The sequence below is a fragment of the Anopheles arabiensis genome, chromosome X (assembly GCF_016920715.1).
Source record: "Anopheles arabiensis isolate DONGOLA chromosome X, AaraD3, whole genome shotgun sequence".
Taxonomy (NCBI): Eukaryota; Metazoa; Arthropoda; class Insecta; order Diptera; family Culicidae; genus Anopheles; species Anopheles arabiensis.
Genome location: NC_053519.1, coordinates 8793059 through 8816300, shown reverse-complemented (window position 1 = coordinate 8816300; position 23242 = coordinate 8793059). Strand labels below are relative to the sequence as shown.

The window sequence follows — 23242 nt, the reverse complement described above, 5'->3', positions numbered from 1 at the left end:
ACGTTAGGGATTGAAAATGGGTGGACCATTTCAGTCAACCATTTTTCGCTCCCTTCTATACTGTTGGTCAGAATGTAAAGTTTCAGTAAACAATTATACTGCCGTTCTAGTGCTACGCGATGCATATCGTCAATTCAAAACCGATCAACAGTAAAGTGAGAAGTTGCAACCTCTCAAAACGATGAAAATTCCACTGGCTTCCGAATCTTACAACAGATGTCGCTCCTAGTGTTTTTTTTTAATTTTTAAAATCCTTGTTTTCCATCTGTTGTGTCTTTGGCTTGCATCAGGTACTTGTTTAAAACAATACAATTTGGCTTGCATCAGGTACTTTATTAAAACAAGTAACAGTACACATAATAAATAATACTGACAAGCACAATACACAATAAAATACTCGGCCGCGCGCCAGTCGTATCGAGCCCTGCCGGGAGCCCTGCTCGACCGGCTGCTCGCAACACCTGCTTGTCCGAGCGCACAACACACACTAAGCGGCCCGCGCTTATTGTGCGTACGACAGTGTGCGTGACACACTGTCGTCCCCTGGACATTGACCAGTGGTAGCACAACTACCACGGCAAGTCCAGGGGTCGGCACGGCTGCCCACAGCACCATCTCTATTTTAAGGAAAAAGGAGTTCATACTCCTTTTAGACTGAGATTTTGAGTTGTTTAGACTGCGTTTAGAAAACGTTTAAGATATTTGAAGCGTAAACATGCTCGTCTTGGGTTCAAGTCCCGAGTGTACTCAGGATTGATCTAAGAGGATGCTCTTAGTTCTTACGACTTATCAGCTATACTGCACAACTGGAATGCGCTTAGGAACTCTTTTAGGTATTTATAGGTGCTTGCATAACATTAAGTCCTCTTCAATAATGTATTTTCACTTGTGAGCTTCCCACTCGAATAGACGATTAGATGGCTAGCATTGGTGGTTGTGTTTTCTTGTTTTGTTTATGATGCCAATAAGCCTTTCACTTCTGGAAATAAAAATGAAGCATTTACAAAAAAAATAAATTAAAACAATGCAGTGATTTTCGTAAAACCGTGCAGTATTTATAACAAAAATTTAACAAATCCTTGTGAATAGCCGTTAGCTAAAAAAATTTAAACAAAAATGAAGAAAAGAGGCAAATTTCAGTCTAATAACCCAAAACCTCTATAAAACAACACAAAAACTGCTCCCTAACAAAGGAGCGCCCCTTAGTGGAAATAAACCGTCGCCCCGGGCGAACTCGCTCCGCTGGTGTAAAGGTGCCCTGCGTATACACTACCGCTCTCACCAACACACGCGCGTGCGTGTGATGCCGAACACTGTGAACCACCGGACGGTTCCGGCACGCGGCATCGAGCTCTTGCAGCTCATTCCTGTGTCAGCCGCCATTAGGTGAAGAGTCGTTTTCTCGCTAAGCAATAAGTGTGCACTAAAATCTCTCTCTCTTCTTACCCCACTGAAGCGCCATCATCCGCGTTGTAAAAGGGAGAATTTTGCGTTGCATTCTCTATCGCTAAAGCGATTGCTCTCAAGTGTGCGTTTTCTTGCCAAGTGCAAAAGTGAATTGAATTGCGAAAGAGAGTCAAGAAAAAAAAACATACGGGTAGAAAACAACAACAAGCAAGAAAAAAAAACATTTCGATTTCGTTCGCCGGGAAGCGGTGCCTCTTCCTCTCTAATCCCGCCCGAGACCACTTGTCCTCCACCGCCCCATGTGTGCGTGAGCACTCGAAAGCCGGCGTTTGCGGTACTGAAAAAACGGTGTGTTTGTGTGCGCGAGCCTGCGAAGCGAGTGTGTGTGTGCCTGTGCGAGAAGAAAGAAAAGTAGAAGCAAGTACAACGCACCGGTTCGAAGAACTAACTTTACCTTTTGTTTTGCAAGTTGCGCTTTTTGAGTTTTATTGGTTTCCCCCTGGACGACGTGTGTGCTCGCTGCTGTTTCGAGCAGTTTCGGGAAAGTTCCTGCACTCTGTTTTACCCCCTGGGGGTGAGGAGGGAAATTGGAGCGGAAAGAAAAAGAAGAACATCCCAGTAGACCTAAAAAAACACACATTCAACCGGCTGTGTATGCGGGCGCACGCGTAAGCGAGACAGCAAGGGATCGAGTGAGAACCTTTTCATTTCATCTCACTCCCAATTTCGACTGCAACTGCGACCGGCACACTTGTAACGTGTGTTTCTCCAAAAAAGAGGCTAAAATTTCGGTGTTTTTGTGTGCGTGTGTGTGGAGCCGGTTGCCACCGTTCTTACCCCGGTGGGTGTGAGCGTGAGCGAGACGCACACCAAAAAGGAAGGAACACATCCATCAACACAAAGGCGCACGAGCGAGAGAGGAAAAGACAGAGTGTGCGTGTATTTAATGGCTGACGGTGTGTAGTTTTTCTTTTTTTGCTGGTACCGGCAAACTAATCGGGTTTCGGACACTGCTGCTGCTGCGAACAGAACACGATTGTGTGTGTCGTACATGTTGCGACGTGTTTCGCCGCGTACCGCTCGATCGCTGCCGTAAGCATCCCCAGCGAACGCGCGCACACACACACAGAGACAACAAACACAAATAATCCGAGCGTGTGGAACCCGGCGGCGCACACGCGCAACACGCTCTCCCATCAGCGCAAGTGTGTTTTGTGGCCTCACAACACATACGCTCCATATCCCACGATCAACAAGCGCGAACAGGAGACGCAGCTGCTGCTGTGTGTTGTGTGTTGTGCAGTGTGTGTGTGTGTGTGTGGACACTCTTCGTATCAACCGGCGTTTGCCAAACCACGCGCTCTCCTCTATCAGCCGGCGACATTTTGTGTTGTGAAGACACGGCCCAAAGCGGAACACGCGACAAACGCCACTGTGTGTGTGTGTGTGCGTTTAGCAGAATAGGTGCTTGAGGCGGGTGTGTGTAGTGGTGAAGAAAAGGAAGAAAAACAACAGAGTAATCAAAAACAGGTAAGTAGAGTAGAGAGGGTCCTCCCCCATCCCTCCCAGTTGCCAACCATATCTCCGCACGGTTTATCAATCTCCTCCTCACACCATTGAAGGGGCAACGTGATCTAGATCGTTTTCTTATTATTGGGTGAACGCCATCTTTTTTTTCTGATGTACCCCAAAAAACATGCGTTTTTTTTCTTTCAATTTTTATCCCCCTCTTTCTCTCTCGCTGGCAATAGGGGACACGTGCGGTACAATAATGGAGCTCGACAGTGCGGCAGTGCTGGAGAACGGCGGCAAGCAGCTGCTGAACGGCGGCGGCGGCCCTGAGCTCCTCAGCAATGGCGCCGGCGGCGAGGGTAGCAGCGGCCCCGGCTCCCCGGCCAGTGGTGGCGAAGCGGCGGCCGGGCAGGAAGGGACGGCCGTCGGCGGCGGCGAGCTGATGAAGAAGCCGGCCGGCCCGCTCACCAAGCGCGTCCGCAAGCTGTCCCGCTCGAACAGCAAGGACGGCGTGCTGGGGGTGGCCGGCACGCCCAACTTCGTCGCACCGCACCGGAAGTGGAAGAACAGCCGCCGGTCGCGGAACGGGTACGGGCGCGGCCTGCCCAAGAAGGGGGGCGCGGGCGGCAAGGGCGTGTGGGGCAAGCCGGGATCGGAGGAGGTGTACGACGAGCTGGACGAGGACCCGAACGATCCGAACTTCGACATCGACGCGTACAACAGCTCGCACAACGTGGAGCTGAAGGAGATCGTGCCGCAGCCGACCGAGGCCGAGGTGGCCAAAAAGCTCGAGACGATCATACTGGAGTACTTCGAGCACGGGGATACGCGCGAGGTGGCGGACGCGCTGGACGAGCTGCTGCCGCCCGGCCTGAAGCCGCTGGTGACGAAAACGTTCGTGTCGGTTGCGCTCGAGCACAAGCAGTCGCAGCGCGAGCTGACCTCGGTGCTGATGTCTGACCTGTACGGGCGCATCGTGACGCGCGAGGACATTTGCGCAGGTAAGGAACAGGGGGGAGGCGGTTGGTCTTTTTGCAGCGTGTGTCTCATTGTCCAAACCGATTCGCGCAGGGTTCGATCTGCTGCTGGCCAACCTGGCCGACATCATGCTGGACACGCCGGACGCGCCCCATCTGCTCGGCAACTTCATTGCGCGGGCCGTCGCGGACGACTGCATTCCGCCCAAGTACGCGTACCAGTCGGAGCGGGAGGACCTGGACCGGCACGGGCAGGCGGCGCTCGTGCGCGCCACCACGCTGCTCTCGATGCACGACGGCTGGGGCCAGCTCGACAACGTCTGGGGGGTCGGTGGTGCCCTCCGGCCGGTGCAGACGATCACGCAGCAGATGTCCTACCTGCTGCAGGAGTACCTGCTCTCACGCGATCTCAGCGAAGCCCAGCGCTCCATCAAGGAGCTCGAGGTGCCGCACTTCCACCACGAACTGATTTACGAGGTAAGTATCCTCTAGTGAGGACATTTGCTATTCTCCTCCTTTTCCTATTCCCCACATCTACCTCCATCCCTTCCCGCAGGCAATCATAATGACGCTGGAGGCGTTCAACGAGTCCACCGAGATGGCCATTTGCGAGCTGTTCCGCACGCTCGACAGTACCTGCATCGTGACGCCGGAGCAGATGGAGCAAGGGTTCCGGCGCGTCTACGAGGACATGACCGACATCGTGCTGGACATCCCGCTCGCCTACTCGATCCTGGACCGCTTCATCCAGCGCTGCCAGCGCGCCGGCTCGTTCATGAGCGAGGCCCTCATCAAGGATATTCCCACCCGGTAAGTGGCATTTTCTTCTCTTCTCCTGCTCCTGTGATGTGTTGGGTAAGATCTGATTCAGATTCATAAATCTGAATGAATCTTTGGAATGATTCATGAATTTCGAAAGATGCTTCTATCTCGAAAGATGAATGATGATGATGATGATGATGATGATGACCCATCTCTGACTCCTATAAAGGATTGAGTTTTTCGAGGTATCGTACGATAATTTGATAAATCTACAAATATTTAAACGAATAGATGTTTGAGAGCTGAACAAAAGCATAAAGGTTTGACGAGTTATTAGCCCGATGAACACCAATCTAGCAAGTTGTGAACCCCGAGTCCACTATACGCGCGCGTGTCTCAATTCAAAGTAGTTTCATTTTATGTATTAATACTTGCTAGAAATTTATCATAATTACTAATATATGTAAATAAATTATGATTTATTTAATTTAGATGAATTAATGAATCCTCAAGGGATTCATAAATCTCTGAACTTTGAGACTTCTTGGCAAGTACCACGCAGCCGGATAGTTTGTTTTGCTACGGGGAGAGATGGTCGGGGTTGCGGGGTTTGAACCCACGACGGACATTTTTTTTTATGTGGGATTGGGCAAAGTCAATATTTTGAAGATTCTCTAAAGATTCATAAATCCCTGGAGATATATCTATGGATTAATGGATATATGAATCTTATAAATTCAAGAATCTTTCAAGATTCATGAATCTTTCGAGATTGATTATTTCTTGGAGATTCTTGAATATTTGAATCTTTGAAGAGTTGTGCATCTTTGAAGAATTGTGAATCTTTAGAGATGCCTGAATCTTTGAAGAATTGTGAATCTTTAGAGATGCATGAATCTTTGAAGATTCGATCTGAATTACTCATCATGTACCAACTAATCATTGAAGATGCATATGAATGAATCTCAACGAAAGATTCATGAAATCCAACACTGCTAGGTACCCAACGTGTTGTGCACGGACGGAACTGCTGCGGTGGCCTACGTGACGTTGAGCAAGTTTGTTTTTTTTTCAAGCAGTCCCTATCCTTTCATGCGTGTGTGTGTGCGCGCTCGTATTTCGGCAACGCATTTGCCCTTCCCTTTTCTAAACACACCATGGGGTGTGTTGTTGTTTGCCACATTTAGCCCACTTCGCCGCAGAGAGGGAGAAAGAGAGGGAAATCTGAAACAGAATGAGACACACACACACACACACACACACACACACACACACACACACACACACACACACACACACACACACACACACACACACACACACACACACACACACACACACACACACACACACACACACACACACACACACACACACACACACACCAATAGCTTCATCTCCCCGGAGTAAAGCCGGGAATATTGAAACTGAAAGCGGCAGCCAGAGCGCCACAAGGCAGTAAAATGGTGTGTTTCGACCTTCGGGCCCGATAGAGGGTTTCATCTGTGTGTGTTTGTGTTGCGCATGTGTTGGTGCACACGCATTGGCCATGATGTAACAGGGCACACCGGGGTGGCGCAGGCAAGTGTCCGCCAGCAGCAGCAGCAGCTTCTTATCGTTGTTTTTGCGTGTTCCCTGTCTCTCTCGCTCTCTCATTCCCTTTCACACACACACACACGCACAAACCCGGTTCGTTCGATTGCACAACAGCGAGAAAGGGGATGGTGGGTTTCTTTTTGCCTCTTTTCCTTTGTTGCTTTTGCTCTCCGAACGGAACGGACGGAACGAAACGCGTCTTTTGCGTCGCAATTTTTTGGTCCCACGGTTCCATTCCGCGCGCACAAATACCATTACACATGGAGTTACTCACACACAGGAGCGGCTGCGGTCATTTTTCCATCGCGTGATGTTGCCGGGGAAGAGGGGAAGAGAAGCTGGAGAGACAGCAAAACACGTCTATCGGCATGTCCATTCATCCCCCGAACTCTCCAACCCCCTTGAAAGGGGTTTGTGTCACAATGTTTCCACACGTGTGTGTGTGTGTGTGTCAGTTTTGTTGTTGTTTTTATTTTTTTTTGTTTCTAATTTTTTGGAAACGTCCGCTTTCGACACCACAAAGCACACAACAAAAAAATCAAAACAAGCAAGACGAAGAAGAGCATACCCGTTTGTTACCGGTTTGTTTTTTGGCCTTCATGTGGACCGAATGTCCCCGTTACACCAACACCCCACCTCCTCCCATCCCGCATCCGATTCTCGCTTGTGTGTTTTTGTTTTGATCCTATCGAAGCATCTAAACCCTCCTTCTCTACACCCCACCTCCCCTCCTCACCGTCCGGAAGTGTGTTTTATCTACACGAAAACAAACACTTGTAATGTACGCACGTGTGCATGTGTGTGTGTGTGTGCGATTTGCTATCTCGACGTGTTTGCCCAAATTCGGGAGTTGTTTTGCGACGCAATTTTGTGTGCGGTTTGTCATTCGGAATGCCGGCTCTCTAAGCTGGCCTTGAAATGTATGTGTGTTTGTGTGTGTGTGTGTGTGTGGTTTATGGTTGGAAGGAAGGAAAAAACGGAAGCAAAACAAAATAACCGACTAAAGCCGAAAAAGTGAGGTTAAGAGAAAACATAGAATATATTCATAAAAAGATCATCGATTGAGATTGAAATGAGGGAAAGAGGGAAGAGAAAACAGCAGAGAGAGCCAATGGTTTGTTGTTTTGCGTGTGCGCGATGTGCGTCTCGGTGTGTGTGTGTGTGTGTTGCGCTTTTTCTTGAAGGTCACCAGCTTTTCCGGCCAATCCCGGGGGGGGACACCCGGAAGTCAGCAATCGGGATGTGTTGCAGCGGGGGGAAGAAGGGCGATCCATTTGAGGCAAAGACGCAATTTTCTTCGGTGACCTTCATTCCGGGGGAGAAAAACAATCAAAATACACCACCAAGACTTTCCCTTTCACTCCCATACAAGGTGTTGGTGGAAAATAACGCTTTTTTATCGATTTTTTGATAAAATAAGCTAAATTAACAAAGTGTCCCAGTTTCGTAAGCAAATCACACCACTCCACACATCGATTAGCCTTTAAAACCCGTCCGCGAAATCATCAGCAACGAGCAATGTTTGTATTTTTAATATTTTCTTTTTGGAAAAAAAATGTACCGGAATCAAATAGGAAAAATTGGCTCACTAACACTGTACGATTTTGGCAATGGATGGATGGGCTGGAGAGTGTTGACATAGTGTAACAGCTGCTGTGAGTGTAAAACTAACTGCGGTACAAAAGTAAGCGTTGAAATTGTAAAAAGGCGGTCACCACCATTATTGTTTTGTTGTTGTTGTCATAATCAACTGGGGGGGTACAAGGTGTAGGAGATATTGGAGGAGTATAGGTGTAGGATTGGAATGACTCAAATTGCTTTCCTCTAAACAAATGCTAATGTTTATTTTCAGCCTGCGTGTACAATCACACAAAATCCTTACAAACAGCTGTTATTACATTTTCAATTTCTTTTTTTAATGTAATACTAGGTATTAGGGGTAAATAGTGCTTATAGTGGTTGTACAATTGCACTAAAATACATTCAACCCGGGGCAACACAACGCTAACCAAACCGTCACGTGGGCGCGGGAACAGTCCATGACTTTAGCTGACTGCGGAAAAACTCAACGATACCACCGAGAGCCCTGTCCCAGCAGGACCACGATTAAATTGGGCTCATGGAACGTACGCACTCTTAGCAAATGGTTACAAAACATTAAACAATGTCAAGCTGCTTTTGAACATTGTCCAACTACAGAAGTTAACATTTGACGTCTAACTGAAATACTGATGCCCATCTGATCCTCCTTCAATCATAACTAAACAAGTGATACCCGCCTCTTGATCCGTTAGCTGTAGCTGGAGCTTAGACTTATGATTGTGCCTTCATTTATAAAAAAAGTTTGAATGTATCTTCCAAATAATTTATCCCAAATTGGTTAAAAAGTAATAATTGATTATTAAATTACTGCATTATCTAATGGAAATCAGACTCCAAACAATTCCAATTGCATCACAATGATAATCGAAGAAACGAACCCGGGTAATATAAACGTACGTTAATATTGGGGAAAGCAAAAGTTTAGTTACGATTGAACGGAGTTCAGAAAAGTATCAGAATCAGAATGTTAAAAAACACGTCTGCAGCATCACTAATTGGTACATTTAAACTACTCCTGTGCGTCGATTTGACTGTCGCTAAAGTTTGATTTTTGTTTTTACCATCAATATTGTCATAATTTCCTGTAGATTTATTGTCTCTCGTTTACACGGTTTTTCAGCAGTTCCCACAGCAGTGGGACACATGGCACCCTTTTTGGACAGGCTCTTTGGCAATTCCTATTAGATTTGTTCAACAAGGATGCTATAGAGCACAATTTGCAACATATAAAGTACACTTCGCATAAGAAAGAGTCAAAAAATTGTCCCACAACTATGAGAACCCTGTAAGTGCGGAATATGGCCAAACAAGGAGATTTGCATCTATTGTTGTTGCTGCCACCGGTTCTGCGTTATCGCGCTCGCGAGGAGGGGGGACCCTTGTTAAAGGTGTGTCCCGTTGCTCCCGGCTTGTAAAGGGATGTGGTGTGGGTTGCAAGGGTTGATTAAAATCGGTCCCACTCCTGACAATCATCGTTTTGCTTGTCCCTACGCACACTATGGTGTACCTTCTTCGAACGATAGCAGTTCATCGAGCACAAGTAGGAAATGATCTTAAAGTGCGTCTCAATTGATGAACACACGTTACGAATTTAGGACAGGGCAAGCCCGGATTCAATATTACATTTTTTTATAACGGAGGAATAAACACTTCTTAACACACAGTCGTCTGCCGGTGCGGAATGCCATCTGAATTAGTAATACGCCTCATGTACAACTGTGAGAAAACAGAGGGCGTTCGAGACGTTGCAAAATCAAAACAAAGTATGCGTCCCCCCCACTACTCCTCCCCTTTCTAAGCGATAGACTACTCCTCGTGTCAACAACAACATGTCTCACAAGCACACACACATACACCCAACCGGGAGACCTACTTTGTTGTTTATTAGACGGCAGTAGAAACAATGTTATTCAATTGCCTTCGAGTGTATCAAGCGCTGATTAGTGTAAACTAACATTAACGCGCACTGAAGTATGTATTTTTATCAACGAATTTGCTTTTACGTTTTAGGGAGAACCATCTTCTTTTTGTTTTTTTTAGCCGGCCCACTATGTTGGACATCAAAATGCGGACACACACACATACACCCATACACTATTTCCGTTCGCTCGGATGCTGATGTTGCTTCATCGGTTTATATTATGCTTTTTATGCAATCCAAGCTCTCATCTCCCTCTCTCTCTATATATATCTCTCTCTAGCGGCAACACGCACCTGCGCATTCGCCAGCAGCAATGTATTGGGAAGTTCGCTTCGAGGCAAATTCGTGTGGTGTAGCGGTAGGCCCTAGCTGTTCGTTTGTGTTTGTTTTGATTCTGCCAGCTTGCAATGCTCTTTCCAAGCCGAAAAACAGGCCCAAATAATGCGTACGTGCGTAGAAGCATGCGACGAAACGGCACCAAACACACAGACACACCCCGAAATACAGAGAGAGAGAGAGAGTAAACATGAAGAAACTTTCAACGCCAAATAATGTACACAAAACATTCGTCTCATTTTCTGCAACTCAGACCGATGAGGAATGTTATCGTTTTCTGCGTCTAATTAGAGGTTGCGTGGAGCCACTAGAGGAAAAGTGGAGCCATGGTTTAAGGCTGAAACGAAAAGCCTTTTTTTTTAGAATACTGTACTGAGCTCTCAGGCGTGGTAAATAAGCTCAATGGAGGGCAGGTAATCGAAAAACATCGTTTGTCAACTCCCTCGGATACACACAAACATCATGTTTTTCCACCCCGTTCCAAAATAAAAACGCTCACCGGGGAGTGGTGGAAGGCGTTGTTTTCGATTGCGCGTGCCTAATGCCTACCTCTCGCTCCTTCCCATCCCCAAAACAACCCTCTGGGTTTGTTGTTGTCGAGCTAGTTGCGTACATGTTCAAGGTCAGCCCGCCCTTGGAAATATTAGCTGTTCTTTTACACCGAAAAAAACCTCCCCATGCCCCCCCCGCCCTCGTGTTTTGGTGTGCTGGTGGTGGTGTTGCCCGTTGCTTCGACCGTTTATAATGCCATACTGCGTGCGCTTATATGTGTGCTAATGCGCCGTGCATTAATGCTCAGAGCAAATATGTTCAAAACAAAGTAGCACAACAACACCACGCCCGGCGTGGCCGTGGTGGTATGCGAAAAGAAGAAGGAGTGAGCCGGCATTCGGTTTGCCGGCGGCGTGTGCGGTGAGTTTTGCAAACCGGCACCCCGGCGCCGACACACACGGGCACCCGGGGCGCGCTTCTGTTCTGTATTCTTGTTTGCGTCGCACAGCGACGATGTGATCAAATGGAACGGGGCAGGCAGTATTAAAAATAAAGAACAAACTCCTCTACCGCTGTGGCCCTCTCTCTTTTCGCTGCTTTTTTTTCTTCTATCTATAGGCCCTTTGCGCCCTGTTTGTGTGTGGTGCATTCGGCTGTTTGTCCCAGACCGCAGAGTTTGCACGTTAGTGTCACATCATGATTCGCCCCACAAGCTGAAGCGCTGAACACTGCGAAAACCTGTTTCAAACGCGCCTGGTGTGGCTGCGGTGGTTGCTTGCAATGCACAACTGTGTCTGCCCTGCAGTTCTCTTTGCAGCAAAAATTTATGTTTATGTTACGCGCGGTGCACCCATTACACTCAAATGTGTGTGTGTGTGTGTGAGTTGAAGGTTGTGCACGGGCGGGATCGTTAACCCGATGGCTTGGCATACATCTATGATGATGCATTCGCTCTTTTGCGTGGCCGGCGGGCGGGGGCCGGCCAACGAGAGGTGTGTTTAGAAGGCGAAAAGTAGTGGCTGCATGTGTGGATGCTGCATCCCGCGTTGGTTGGGCATTCGGTTGGACCGAAACAGGCACAGGCACAGTTTGCGAGTCGTGTGGATTTTTTACGACGCAATACAACAACGGCTGCCGGGGCCCCATCGATAATGGCAATGCAGCTACTTGAGAATGCTGGTTTGAACAGCAAAACAACACAAAACCCCAAGAACATAGCGAAACATATAAACACAGAACACTTTCGCTTCGTTCCGTTCGCTTCACCCTCCCCTCCCCCCATATATTGTTGTGTTTTTGAGCATTGGAACGAATCCAAGCCGCAAGTAAACGCGCTCCGAGCGTTTTGCGCTTAGTGTTTTTAGTGTTACAAGGTAAAAAGGGCAAGCCAATAAAAACAGCAGTTCGTCGTTCCGCTTATTTCAATGAAGCTAGTCATACTCTCCTCCAAGTGATGGGGGGAAAAAATGAAGTTTTTGTTCGGATTGCATTCCGGCTAGCCTCCGAAGTATTCTGGAACCGGATTCCGGATAGTAGGCCCGGAATCAGTTTCCAGAATCCATTCCGGAATCGGCTCCGGAATTGGTTCCGAACTCGGAATCGGAATCAGCTCCGGAATTGGTTTAGGAATTGGATTAGGCTTTGAAATTGGTTTCGGAATCGCAATCGACTCCGGGAATCACAATCAACTCTGAAATCAGAATCGTCATCGGAGTCAGTTGCGGCATCTCCATAAGACTAGGCGTTTGGGTCCATTGATGCTGCATATTGATCCGCAAAGAATCAAAATTTTTGTAACCGATCGATTCTCATGGAGATTTCCGGACTGATTTCGCTTCTGAAACATCTTGTTTCAATTCAAGAACTGATGCTCATTCCGGATCTAATTCCAGCTCTGGAGTCAATCCTGATTCCGTTACCAGGACCAACTGCGATTCCTAGGTCAATTATGATTCCCGAGCCGATTCTGATCGCGAAATCGGATCCGGAATCGACTATGTAATCGGTTCCGGAATTGGCTTCGGAATTGGTTTCGGAATCGGAATTGCCTCCGAAATCAGAATCGGCTTCGAAATCAGAGTCGGTTTCGGCATCTCCATAAGAATAGGCGTTTGGGTCTGAAAGTTCTGATTTCAATTCAAGAACTGATGCTCATTCCGAAGTTAATTCCAATTCTGGAGTCAATCCTGATTCCGTTTCTAGGATCAATTGCGATTCTAAGGTCAATTCTGATTCCGGATCCGATTCTGATCGCAAAATCGGCTCCGGAATCGTCTCCGGGATTGGCTCCAGAATCGACTCCGGGATTGGCTCCGGAATCGACTCCGGAATCGGAATCGACATCCGGAATCGGAATCGACATCTGGAATCGGAATCGACATCTGGAATCGGAATCGACATCTGGAATCGGAATCGACTCCGGAATAAATTCCGGGCACGGAATAGGCTCCGGAATTGATCCCAAGCACGGATTCGGTATCGGCTAGGTCCGATTACGTGCTCCCACCACTATCTCTTCCTCCCTCCGCGTCCATTAGAGTGACAACTCTTTTCCTAGAGTTGTGGAGGGATATTACTATTACCGTTACTACTACTACAAACTTCTAATACTCTTATCACTAACACTTGTGCTTCCTTCTTCTTCTTCTTTTCTTGCAGTGGTCGCAAGCGTTTCGTCTCGGAGGGTGACGGTGGCCTGATCAAGCAGGTCAATTTCCAGCGCGACTTGTAAAATGTGGGTGTGTTTGTGTGTTTCCCTCCAAATCTCTCGCTGCGCATCACCCAAACTTCTTGGCGGCGGCGCCCCCCACCCCCACATATTGCAACCACCACTCATTGAGGAAAACAAATTAAGATGTCAAGGAACTAGGAGCTGAAAGGAAAAGGATACGGAGAGAGAGAGAAAGAAGAGAATAGTGGCCCCGCGAATGAAAGCAAATGGCAGCGTGTGGTGTGTGAGATGTAGGATGCGTGTTTTTTGGGCTAAATTTGTTGCGAAAAAGCAGAAGGATCACGGAAATGAGGTGAAAGTTACAACCGCTACACACACACACAGATATATGGGGAAGCGCAGAGGAAGAGCGCGACTGAAAGAGAGAAAGAAATTCATTCATACTCTTTATATACAAAAACAAAACAAAAATCTATTACCTGTGTATCACGCTATAAGCAGCAAGAAGATGAAAAACATTAACTTCTTTTCCTAACATCTCCCATCGTGATGTCCCCTACGATTCCTCCATTTATCTACCTACTTACATATATACTAATATGCGTGTGTGTACAGCAGCAGGGATATATGTATTATTGTTGCTGCTCCGCCCCGGACATAACACACACTCACACTGTCTGTGGGAGCAACAGGAGCGGCAGCACCACCAGAATCAGGGCGAATCAATTAAAGCCTTATTAAAACAAAACAAAAAACATAACACTAAACATAACCGTGAATCGAAATATGCGCGAAATCTGTGTGTGCGACGAGAGATTGCCCTTTTCGCTTCGTTTTTGGTTGGTTTTTTTTCTTCCTTTTTTCTATTGCACTAATTAATTGGGAAAAGAATATTTTTGGTTTTATTTTTTATTTTTACTGTACTAGAATATTCACATCATGAAAAAGGAATCGTGGGCGCGCAATTAGTTTTGTGTATGCAGAGAAGAAGAGTCGCTAAGGTTACGGATTTAACACAAAGCTTAAAAGGACGCAAATATTTCACGGCAAACACTCGCACGGCAGAATGCATAAATGCATATATAATACATAAATTACGCGAGGCGAAATGAACTGAACTCCCCCATCAATGATGAATCCATCTTCATCCCCTTACTCTTCGCCCCATTTCGACCATCCCAACGTAACAGTCCTGTTTCCACACTGAAAACTGCTTTTTAGATACAGGAAAGATCGATAGAGAGAGAGAGAGATAAAGCAAGATAGAGAGATGCGAAGAAATGAAAAGGAAACGCATGTGTATCGACCACTAACGAAAATCATTGGCATTTCTCCTTGTTAGATTAAGTTTGTTTTAAAGCGCCTTTACAAAGAGAGAGAAAAAATGATAAATGGAGAGACAATGAGAGAAGGAGAATTCATTTAGCCCAGGGTACGAGAGCAAAATCGTGCACTGTTCATTTAGTTTTTTTTTTCATTTTTTATTACAAGAAACTTAGTCATGTGTTCCTTTTGTGAAGAGAAGCAAGCTTAAACGGCGCGTTCGTTGATCATTGTTTGTGATGGATGTATGGATGCTCAGGAGACGAGGAGAAGCAAAAACACACGCAAGACGGGGCGTTGTGTGAAGAATTCAAAACAATCCTCTCACTCGGTCTCTTTCTCCCCACTTTCTGCTGCAACATTACAATTGCAATCGTTAGGAGCAGCAGGAGAAAAGAGAGATTAGGGCTTGCGATTAGCCTTTTGCTTTTGACTACTTTTCCCTTCCGTTTTTTTATTTTGTATATTTTTTAAAAAAGAAAAGCGCGCGCCATATTTTTGTTTTTAAAGCGTAATTCTTATCCAGTGAAATTTTATACTTTTCTCTTCCCGTTTTTTTTGCACATTTAATACTTGAAAATCATGATTTCATATCCAGTGTTTGCCTTTCTTGATTCTCCCGCTTTGGTTCATTGATTAAGAAGCGTTCTAGAGGGGAGAAAAAAAAAACAAGAAGCATATGTAGACCACCACCAATCGTGCTGTAGTGGATTTGGATAGCGCGTAGATGAAATGCGAGTTATTACTAATATCGGCTTTGTTGTGAAGAAATCGGCTAAAAATAAATGGCAATAGCACTTCAACACTACGAAAAACGGCGCTTTGGAAAGATTCGGAAGTTGGTTAACGCGTGTGTGCTGACTTCACTTCTACTTAATTATGTCGTGTGTCAATCCTAGCTGGTAGGATAAAGGGAACCAAACACACCACTCAACACACTCTCTTAGACATTGTGGAACGTTTCCTAACGCTTAGCGCAACCTATCAATAAAAGCTTAAGTTGCAGTTAAACCAAAATTCTGACACACCGCGAAAAAACAACCCAAAAGAGATGGAAAGGATTACGTAGAGTAGTGTGGTTGGAGGAAGGTGGTGTAAAAGTTGATGGACTTGAAGAAGCGAGCGAGCAGATTGATCACCCCTTTCAATGGTTACGTTTTGGAGGTTAAATGGTGCAGGCCATACTGGCGTGTTTCGGTCATTAAAATACCAAATTCAAATCGGTTTTTATTGTATGCCATTTATGGAGTCCAGTCTCCCGACTCTCTTCCCTTTCGCCAAGCGTCCACACTCACATTTCATCGTTCGTTTGGATAGCGGCAGCCGCATGATGGCGCAAAGCATAATCTCTTGCATGGGATAAACAAAACGAGAATTAGAGAGAGAGAGATAAAGAAAGAGAGGAAGAAAACGAGCATCGCATATTACTACTAAAACATTATACAAAAACAGAAAAAAAAACAAACGTATGTACCACACTATTAAAACATGATATGAAAGTTAGAACGAGAGAACGCCGTTTCTCCCTTTTTTTGGTAGATGATAAGTGAACAAACAAGAAATAAAGAACAAACAAAAAAAAAATACAAAAAATAATTTAAAATCGTAAAAAACGAGTTTGGGAATTGGTGCGCGACGAGACGGTGGTCCAACAAAGGCCACAGAAGGAAAGAAATCGCTTTTGGTTGGAACTAGACAGCTCCGATATTGCGACAGATACTGTTACTGGACATGGCTTCAGGTGCAGTTCCTAGACAGGAATTGATTCCGAATTTGCCCCAGGACGGGTGTGGCTTACGGGATCGAAATTAGCTTCTCTACCGATATGCAACCAAATAAGCTCCGAATCCAGTATGTGTTCGGGACCAGTCCCAGGTAGTAAAGGGAGATGTGTAATTTTGGAAAATATCCAATGCCGATTCCGGCAACATGGGAACCACTAGTTCCGCCGGGAGTCCGGTATCGTAGTTGTTCGGAGTCGGAGTCGTCCAGGGTTGTTCGAAGTCCTCCGGAGTAGAGCGGAGTCGGAGTCATTCGGAGTCGTTTAGAGTCGATACTAGGCGAGAGTTCACAGGAATTTGTCTCGAAGGACTACGACGACGCAGGATGACTCCGGACGACTCGTGGTGATTACGGACTTCGGACGACGCCGGACAACTGCGACTCCAGACAACTCCAAACGATTCCGTACGTTACCGGATAACTCTGGGCAGATTTCCCTGCCGGAGTCGGTTCCGAAATTTTTAGAGCCTGATCGGAGTCGACTCTGGATTTGTGTCAACTTTACCCATCACTAATCTGGAGTCATCGGGAATCACAGACGTCTGGAGTTGAAGTCGTCCGTATTCGGACTGAGCCGAAATCGACCAGAATCGTCGGGGATCAATTCGCCTGATCGATATCGGGCCCGAGCTCGCTTTCAGGTCCGGATTAAGGCTAAGATCAGTTCCAGGGCCAGCGTTGGTTCAATTCTTGGCATCAGTTGCAGCACATAGGTATGGGTTCTGTCAAAGTTTCGGGATCGATATGGATTCTGAATCTGTTTCTCTTAATGTGTCCCTATGCCCTTGGACCACTCGGGCGACCAATTGAATATTAGCGTTGTCAAAAGCATTTGTACTTATTGTGCTCATTAAATGACCTAAGTGTAGTGCACTATTTAATTTTTTTTTACTGAATGACTTTGCTTGGTATTGTATCAGTGTTTTTAGATACTGGTTTGATTATTTTCACTGCCATAACCCCAGAGTATAATCACCATTCTATCGAGGAGATGTACGAGGTTTAAAGAACATATTTGGAGTAATGTATAATCATTATTAAATGGCCGAGTTATGGCGACCGCCATCTGCACGTTTGAGAAAATGTCATGCTCAAACTGCACGTTTGAGAAACGTCATGCTTTGCTCATTATACCCTACCAGCATTAAACGGTTTTGAAGGTATTTAAAGCCATAATAGTCTTAGAAGAAATCTTAGAAATCTTAGAAATATTACCCTTAGAAATCTTTCAACCAAAACTTCATCCGAAAAAGGTAATCATTAATTAAGAGTGTTACATTTTCGGGTGGTTCGTAATACAATACACTTAACACACGCGTTTACTAATACAGCTAACAGCTTTTATTCCGCTATCTTCTAATCGCGTTCCTACTCGCTTGACCGCTTATCCGAGAGTGCCCTCACGATCCCTGGCTAAACCCGAACGCACTCACGTTCCGAGGCGCGCAGCTCCTGAGTGTCTAAGGGCGTTTTCTACTCGTCACAGCAGAGAGAAATAACCCAGGCTAAAACCTACCAGAGAACATAACACGTAGATCGTGCTATCGAATTACACACTCACTTTTCTGGGAAATCACTACAACAGTGCAGGATTGAAAACGGCTTCAGTAAGGTTTTAGCAAGTTGCCATATTCAAATTTTAAATTCAAAACGAAATGTTTCATTGAAATATATCAAAGACGTTTAGTTACTGCTAAATGCACTGCTAATTGCCTTCAATTCGCCGGCGAATAAAAGGCGATTAGGAAGACATTTAAAGGAAGTTTGTAGGTAGGGTGCTTTAACCCAAAATGACTTAAAACCAGAGCCGATTCTCGGAGTTGACTCCTGGATTAGTTCTTGAATTGAAGTAAGAAGTTTGAGAAGCGAAATCAAAATCTCCATGAGAATGGATCGTTTACTAGTAAATTTTGATTCTATCAATACGTAGCATCATTGCACCCAGGCGCCTATCCTTACGGAGATGCCGAAACCGTCTTAAATTTCCAAGCCGATTCCGATTCCGGAGCCGATTCTGGAAATTGATTCCAGTCCTACTATCTGGAATCGATGCCAGAAAACTTCGGAGAAGCTGGAATCAATTCCGACGAAAACTTCATTTTCCCATCACTAGTCCCTTTTAACCCGGTTTGGACGAGATCATTGTGGATGATCCCCCTGATCAAGCTGTCAAACTTGTTTATGTTCTACCATCGGGTGTGTTTGTGAAGACAAAGGCAGTTGCGATCGAATCGCCGACGGAAGCAGACCACACCCCAAGCTCAGCGCTTACCTTAGAGTGATTTTTTTTTCCTGCATCTTTCAAAAATGTTTACTCCACCCTCCAACTGTGACCCGGTCTTTACCATGGCAGCGCAGGGTCCATATGTTGCGATTGAATTGGAGTCTGAAGACGATGTAAATGACACCGGCCCGGCAACGCGTGCCGAAGCGGCACTGAACAGCGATGGGGCCGGCGAGCCCGAACAGCAGAGCGACGACGACGACCTCATTTGCGAATGGGAAGAGCCGCAAACGTTCGGCATATTCGACGAACCGGTCGGCAAAAACGTCCCATTCGACGGGGCTAATGGACGGACTGCGAGCGAATATGCGGCACTAGTGTGCGACGATGCGCTGTTCGGCATACTCGTGAAAGCAACCAACCGGCACCGAAAACTGTGGGCAGGTTGTATGCGGGCTAGAGGGCAATCAGTTGAACCGTACCGGAAAGTCACCGTGGCCGAGATGAAACGGTACGTCGGCCTGCTGCTGGTGATGGGGCAGGTCAGAAAAGAATGCCGGCGCTACTACTGGTCGACGGACCCGCTGCTCGAGACGCCCGTGTTTGCGAACACCATGAGCTATGAGAGATTTCAACAGATAAGTCGCTACTTTCACGGGATGAAGCAGGCCAACCGAACGTACGATGCGAAACCGGTGCTGGAACATCTGGTGCCGAAGTTCCAGGCACTGTACGTACCGAAGCAGCAGCTGATTGTGGCGGAAGTAACGATTCCGAAGGACGTGCTACAGGGCCAGCAAGCCGAGCCGCCCAACCACAGCGAAGACGCCCAAGGAAGACCGCCGGAAAGCGCAAAGCAGCTAAGGCTGCTGTGCGAAAGTGACACCGGCTATGTGCTGAACGTGGAGCTTGCCAACCAAGAGCTGGACCAGGTCGCCCTCACGGACGTGTCCATCGTGCACCCGTACTTCGGCCGCTGGCACCATGTGTACTGGGGCAACGACGGGATCACGATTGCTGCGGCGGACACGCTGTACGCAAACCAAACGCTCGTCTGCGGAACGCTGCGGAACGCTCCGGAAGAATCGGTGGCCCCCGAGCGGAACAGTCCGGTCCTGGTGATGGACGAGCAGGGCAAACGCGTTCTCTCGACGATACACGGTGCGGCTGCGATGCAGCCTGCTGCGGACCAACCGCATGGCTCGCCACCGGCCTGTGTGGCGGACCTAAACCGACGCTTGGCAGATCTGGACCGGTTCGAAGGTTTGCTCGTCGAAGAATACCTGTCGAAAGCAAGCGTCCGGTGGCACAAACGCACCGTACTGTTGCTGATCAATGTGGCGCTGCTCAACGCGTACATCCTGCTCTCCCAGGCCGACACGGTTAGCCGAGTGGGGTTCAACGCATTCCGGCTAGCGGTCGCCAGGGAATGGGTAGAGGCGAGTGAGCCACTCGAAGAGCCCACCCAATTTCTCCCATTGATCCGACGAAGGAAGCGGAAATTTCTCCCATTGATCCAAGGAAGGAAACGGAAGGAAACGGCCCTACACGAGCAACAGACGAGTCACACGTGTCTGGAGTGCGGGTTGGCGCTGTAAGCGTTAGGGATATCACAGGGTGTCAAATACAGGGTAAAAGAATACAGGGTGTCAAAACATCATGCCCGAAACTGACGGGGAACGCAAGCCGATGGTGGAAGTAAGTTGGAAAACGTAGAAAGTAAGCATGTGAAGGCGATATTCTAATTATTTCTATTTTTCTTTCATGCACGATCATTATCCGCAGCCGCGCAACGAACTGCGTAGAGCGCTTGGGGGTTGGAGCATCTTCAACACTTGTGAATGTGCAGATCTATTATTAATAATTAAGAGATTAATTATCTCTTATAGTATTTTTCTTCCTGTTATCAGTATGGCAGTGTCCTTCCTGAGATCCTATGTGAACTCGCTCGCGTAATTCGCTGACATTCAATTATTATTTGGATTCATGTGTAATCACTCGTGTTACTGTTGTATTTGGAGATCTTGGCGTTCTGCTGGAACGAGATCTGCTCAGTAGGAGTGCGTAATTAGTCGTACTATGCATACTGTTGGTCACTCATACGCAGAATGTGTACAGATCTAGGGGACGTTTCTAAGAAGTCTGGTCCGTCGCGGCATAAACTAAACTAAGGTTAGGGTATAAACAAGCTAGACGTAAATAACTGCTGGAACCAACACTCATTGCTGGTTTACTGTTGGACAGCATCGATGCACTATTATGACAGTAATATAATGGTCCTTTGAGCTGTTTGCGTCGATTTAATGTTAAGACTGGTTTAACCAAACTAAACGCTGCTTCTTTGTCTGTTATCATTTACGAAGCCTGCTCGTACCCTTACCTACTCCTTTGATTCCTCTCCAATGAGCCATAAATGTATAATTTCCGCACCTGTGAGTTTTTGTGAAATTAGTTTAGTTTTGCTAGGTTAGCTTATTGTTTAGATTTAATCATCATTGTATAGCGAGTGTAGGCAAACAAGTGAAATAAAATGAAATAAAAATGTAAAATAAAATATAGCTAGCTTTGAAGTTACCAGAAGAGCCATGCCAGTTCTCCGAGAGCCGCGTGTTCGCCGCTCAACCTCGTTGCGACCGCGCAAACGATGGATTGCACGCACACATGAACCGATGACCGCTCATGCATCAACGGTGAGTTACCAGTAGCAGATCCATCCGGTCCAGGTTAACTCACACATGTCCAATAGCTAAAGAGCCGAGAGTGCTACGGCATATGAAGAATGTTTTCCGACACGTGGCTCAAAGCAACTGTACAGAAAGTTTCAAAGTCAGGAGATGCGTAAACAATATGAGGTATTTCACTTCATGCAGTGGTGGTCGCCACTGTAAGTCGTGGATATGAGAAAGCCGCATTCTCATTTCTTCAATGTACCTATAAAAATGGCTTGAAAAGCGTCCGAAAATGTTCCTGCAACAAATTAAAAACAAACAGGCAAGCCACTGTACTCGATAGTTCCATGGCTGCGATAGATGTAGGTGCTGTTTTTGGGGGTTTTTGGGTTTTCGGACCAAAGGAAAAAGGGAGCAGGGGCGTTCGAGGCAGTTCCAAGATTGGTTCTGAATCTGTTTCAAGACCCGTACAGGGATAGAACCAACTCCAGGATCGGTTTGAGATCGGGGTTTAATTTCAGGTTTAATTCAGGGATCTCACACCATGCTGGGTGTGAGGATCAGTTCCAGTACCGGAGTGGGGTGATGATCAGTTCTAGGGCCAATGTAAGTTCAGATCTCATACTGATCTTCATATCAGTGTTATCAAAGATCTTTTTCCGTTAGGGTTCGGTTTCAGTACCCGTCCATCGATATTTTCGACTCTTGACTAGTGATGGGTCAAGTTGCCAAACATCTTTGATTCGACTCCGAAAGGTAGGTCCACCCAGCACTATCTGGAGTCGTCTGGAGCCGTCCGAAATCGTCCGGAGTCATCCGGAGTCGTTCGGAGTCATTTGAAGTTGTTCGGAGTCGTCCAGAGCCGGAGTTATCGGGAGTCTGAGTCGTTCTGAGTCGTCCTGAGCCTTCCGGAGTCATTAGGAGTTGTTCAGAGTCGTCCGGAGATATCCAGAGTCGGATGACTTCTACCCCAGTCGATTCCAGACGATTTCGGCTAGCTCCGGACGACTCTGGATGACTCCGGGCGACTCCGGATGACTTCGGCTAACTCCTGACGACTTTGAACAACTCCGGATGACTCCAACTTCGGATAACTCCAGAGGACTCCGGACGACTCTAGATGACTCCGACTACGGGGGGAACTAGTCATTCCGATTTAGCCGGAGTCAGAAATTGACCAACAATAGCCGGAGTTGGTTCACTGTTGTAGGCGCACTCGAGAGAGTACACCACTACTCTCGACTCGGTAGTATAATAAAAACCCTGTTGTAAAAGATCCAGAAAAAAACTAATTCCAGCTATATTTACCGCCATGACTACAATCTGCGGTCACTTAATTTAGCAGGTTCTATGGCATAGAACATTGGTTTCAAACATGTCGATAAAATTCGGGTCCGACCAGTGCCTACAGCTCGCTTTCATCGAGCAAAAGCATGCAGTATGAGAATCGAATAAAAATTTCCAACTCGAAATACCAAATCTGATAATGAAAATCAATGTAATCGGGCAGCCGAAATCGCAGTATGCAGCAAATCTTGCCAGGGCCAATTCCCTAACATGACTGTAACGTAAGCCAAACAATAAAAAAATTTCCTATAGAACATCTAATGAAATAATGTATTCTAGTTTAATTTCATTTAATTATCTCATTTCTCATATCGGTCCATCGCAAAGGGTTTTTAATGGCGTTTAAATGTTTGCCTTCAATTAATTTTAGAACAAACCTGGAATCATCACGACTCTGGAATGGAAAATACAGACCAATACCTTAACAAATACCTAACTCTTAACGAGTAAAATTAGCGAGTTTCGATACTACGAATAGTGTGATATATTGATGAATGTTTTTTGAAGAATCGGTCAGTTTCGGGAAAGAAGTATTCTCAAGATCCCCACTTATTGGTTTTTGGGATAATATTTTCCATTGTACACGTGCACGCTTCAATAGATAATTCTCTACTACTTCTG

At 46.4% G+C, this 23242-nt stretch overlaps 2 protein-coding genes across 2 annotated transcripts; both read left to right on the top strand.

The window, feature by feature from the left end:
• The first annotated feature begins 1354 nt into the window (after positions 1-1354).
• Positions 1355-16099, top strand: LOC120905655 (programmed cell death protein 4). The gene is made up of 5 exons (XM_040316644.1): positions 1355-2937; positions 3159-3920; positions 3991-4373; positions 4453-4706; positions 13264-16099. Exons 2-5 carry the CDS (start codon positions 3179-3181, stop codon positions 13334-13336), a joined length of 1452 nt encoding a protein of 483 aa, XP_040172578.1. The 5' UTR covers positions 1355-2937; positions 3159-3178; the 3' UTR covers positions 13337-16099.
• Positions 16100-18615: 2516 nt separating this feature from the next.
• LOC120906037 (piggyBac transposable element-derived protein 4-like) lies at positions 18616-21122 on the top strand. Its single transcript, XM_040317435.1, has 2 exons — positions 18616-20303; positions 20391-21122. The coding sequence occupies exon 1, from the start codon at positions 18689-18691 to the stop codon at positions 20201-20203; it is 1515 nt and encodes a 504-aa protein (XP_040173369.1). The 5' UTR covers positions 18616-18688; the 3' UTR covers positions 20204-20303; positions 20391-21122.
• Positions 21123-23242: the final 2120 nt, after the last annotated feature.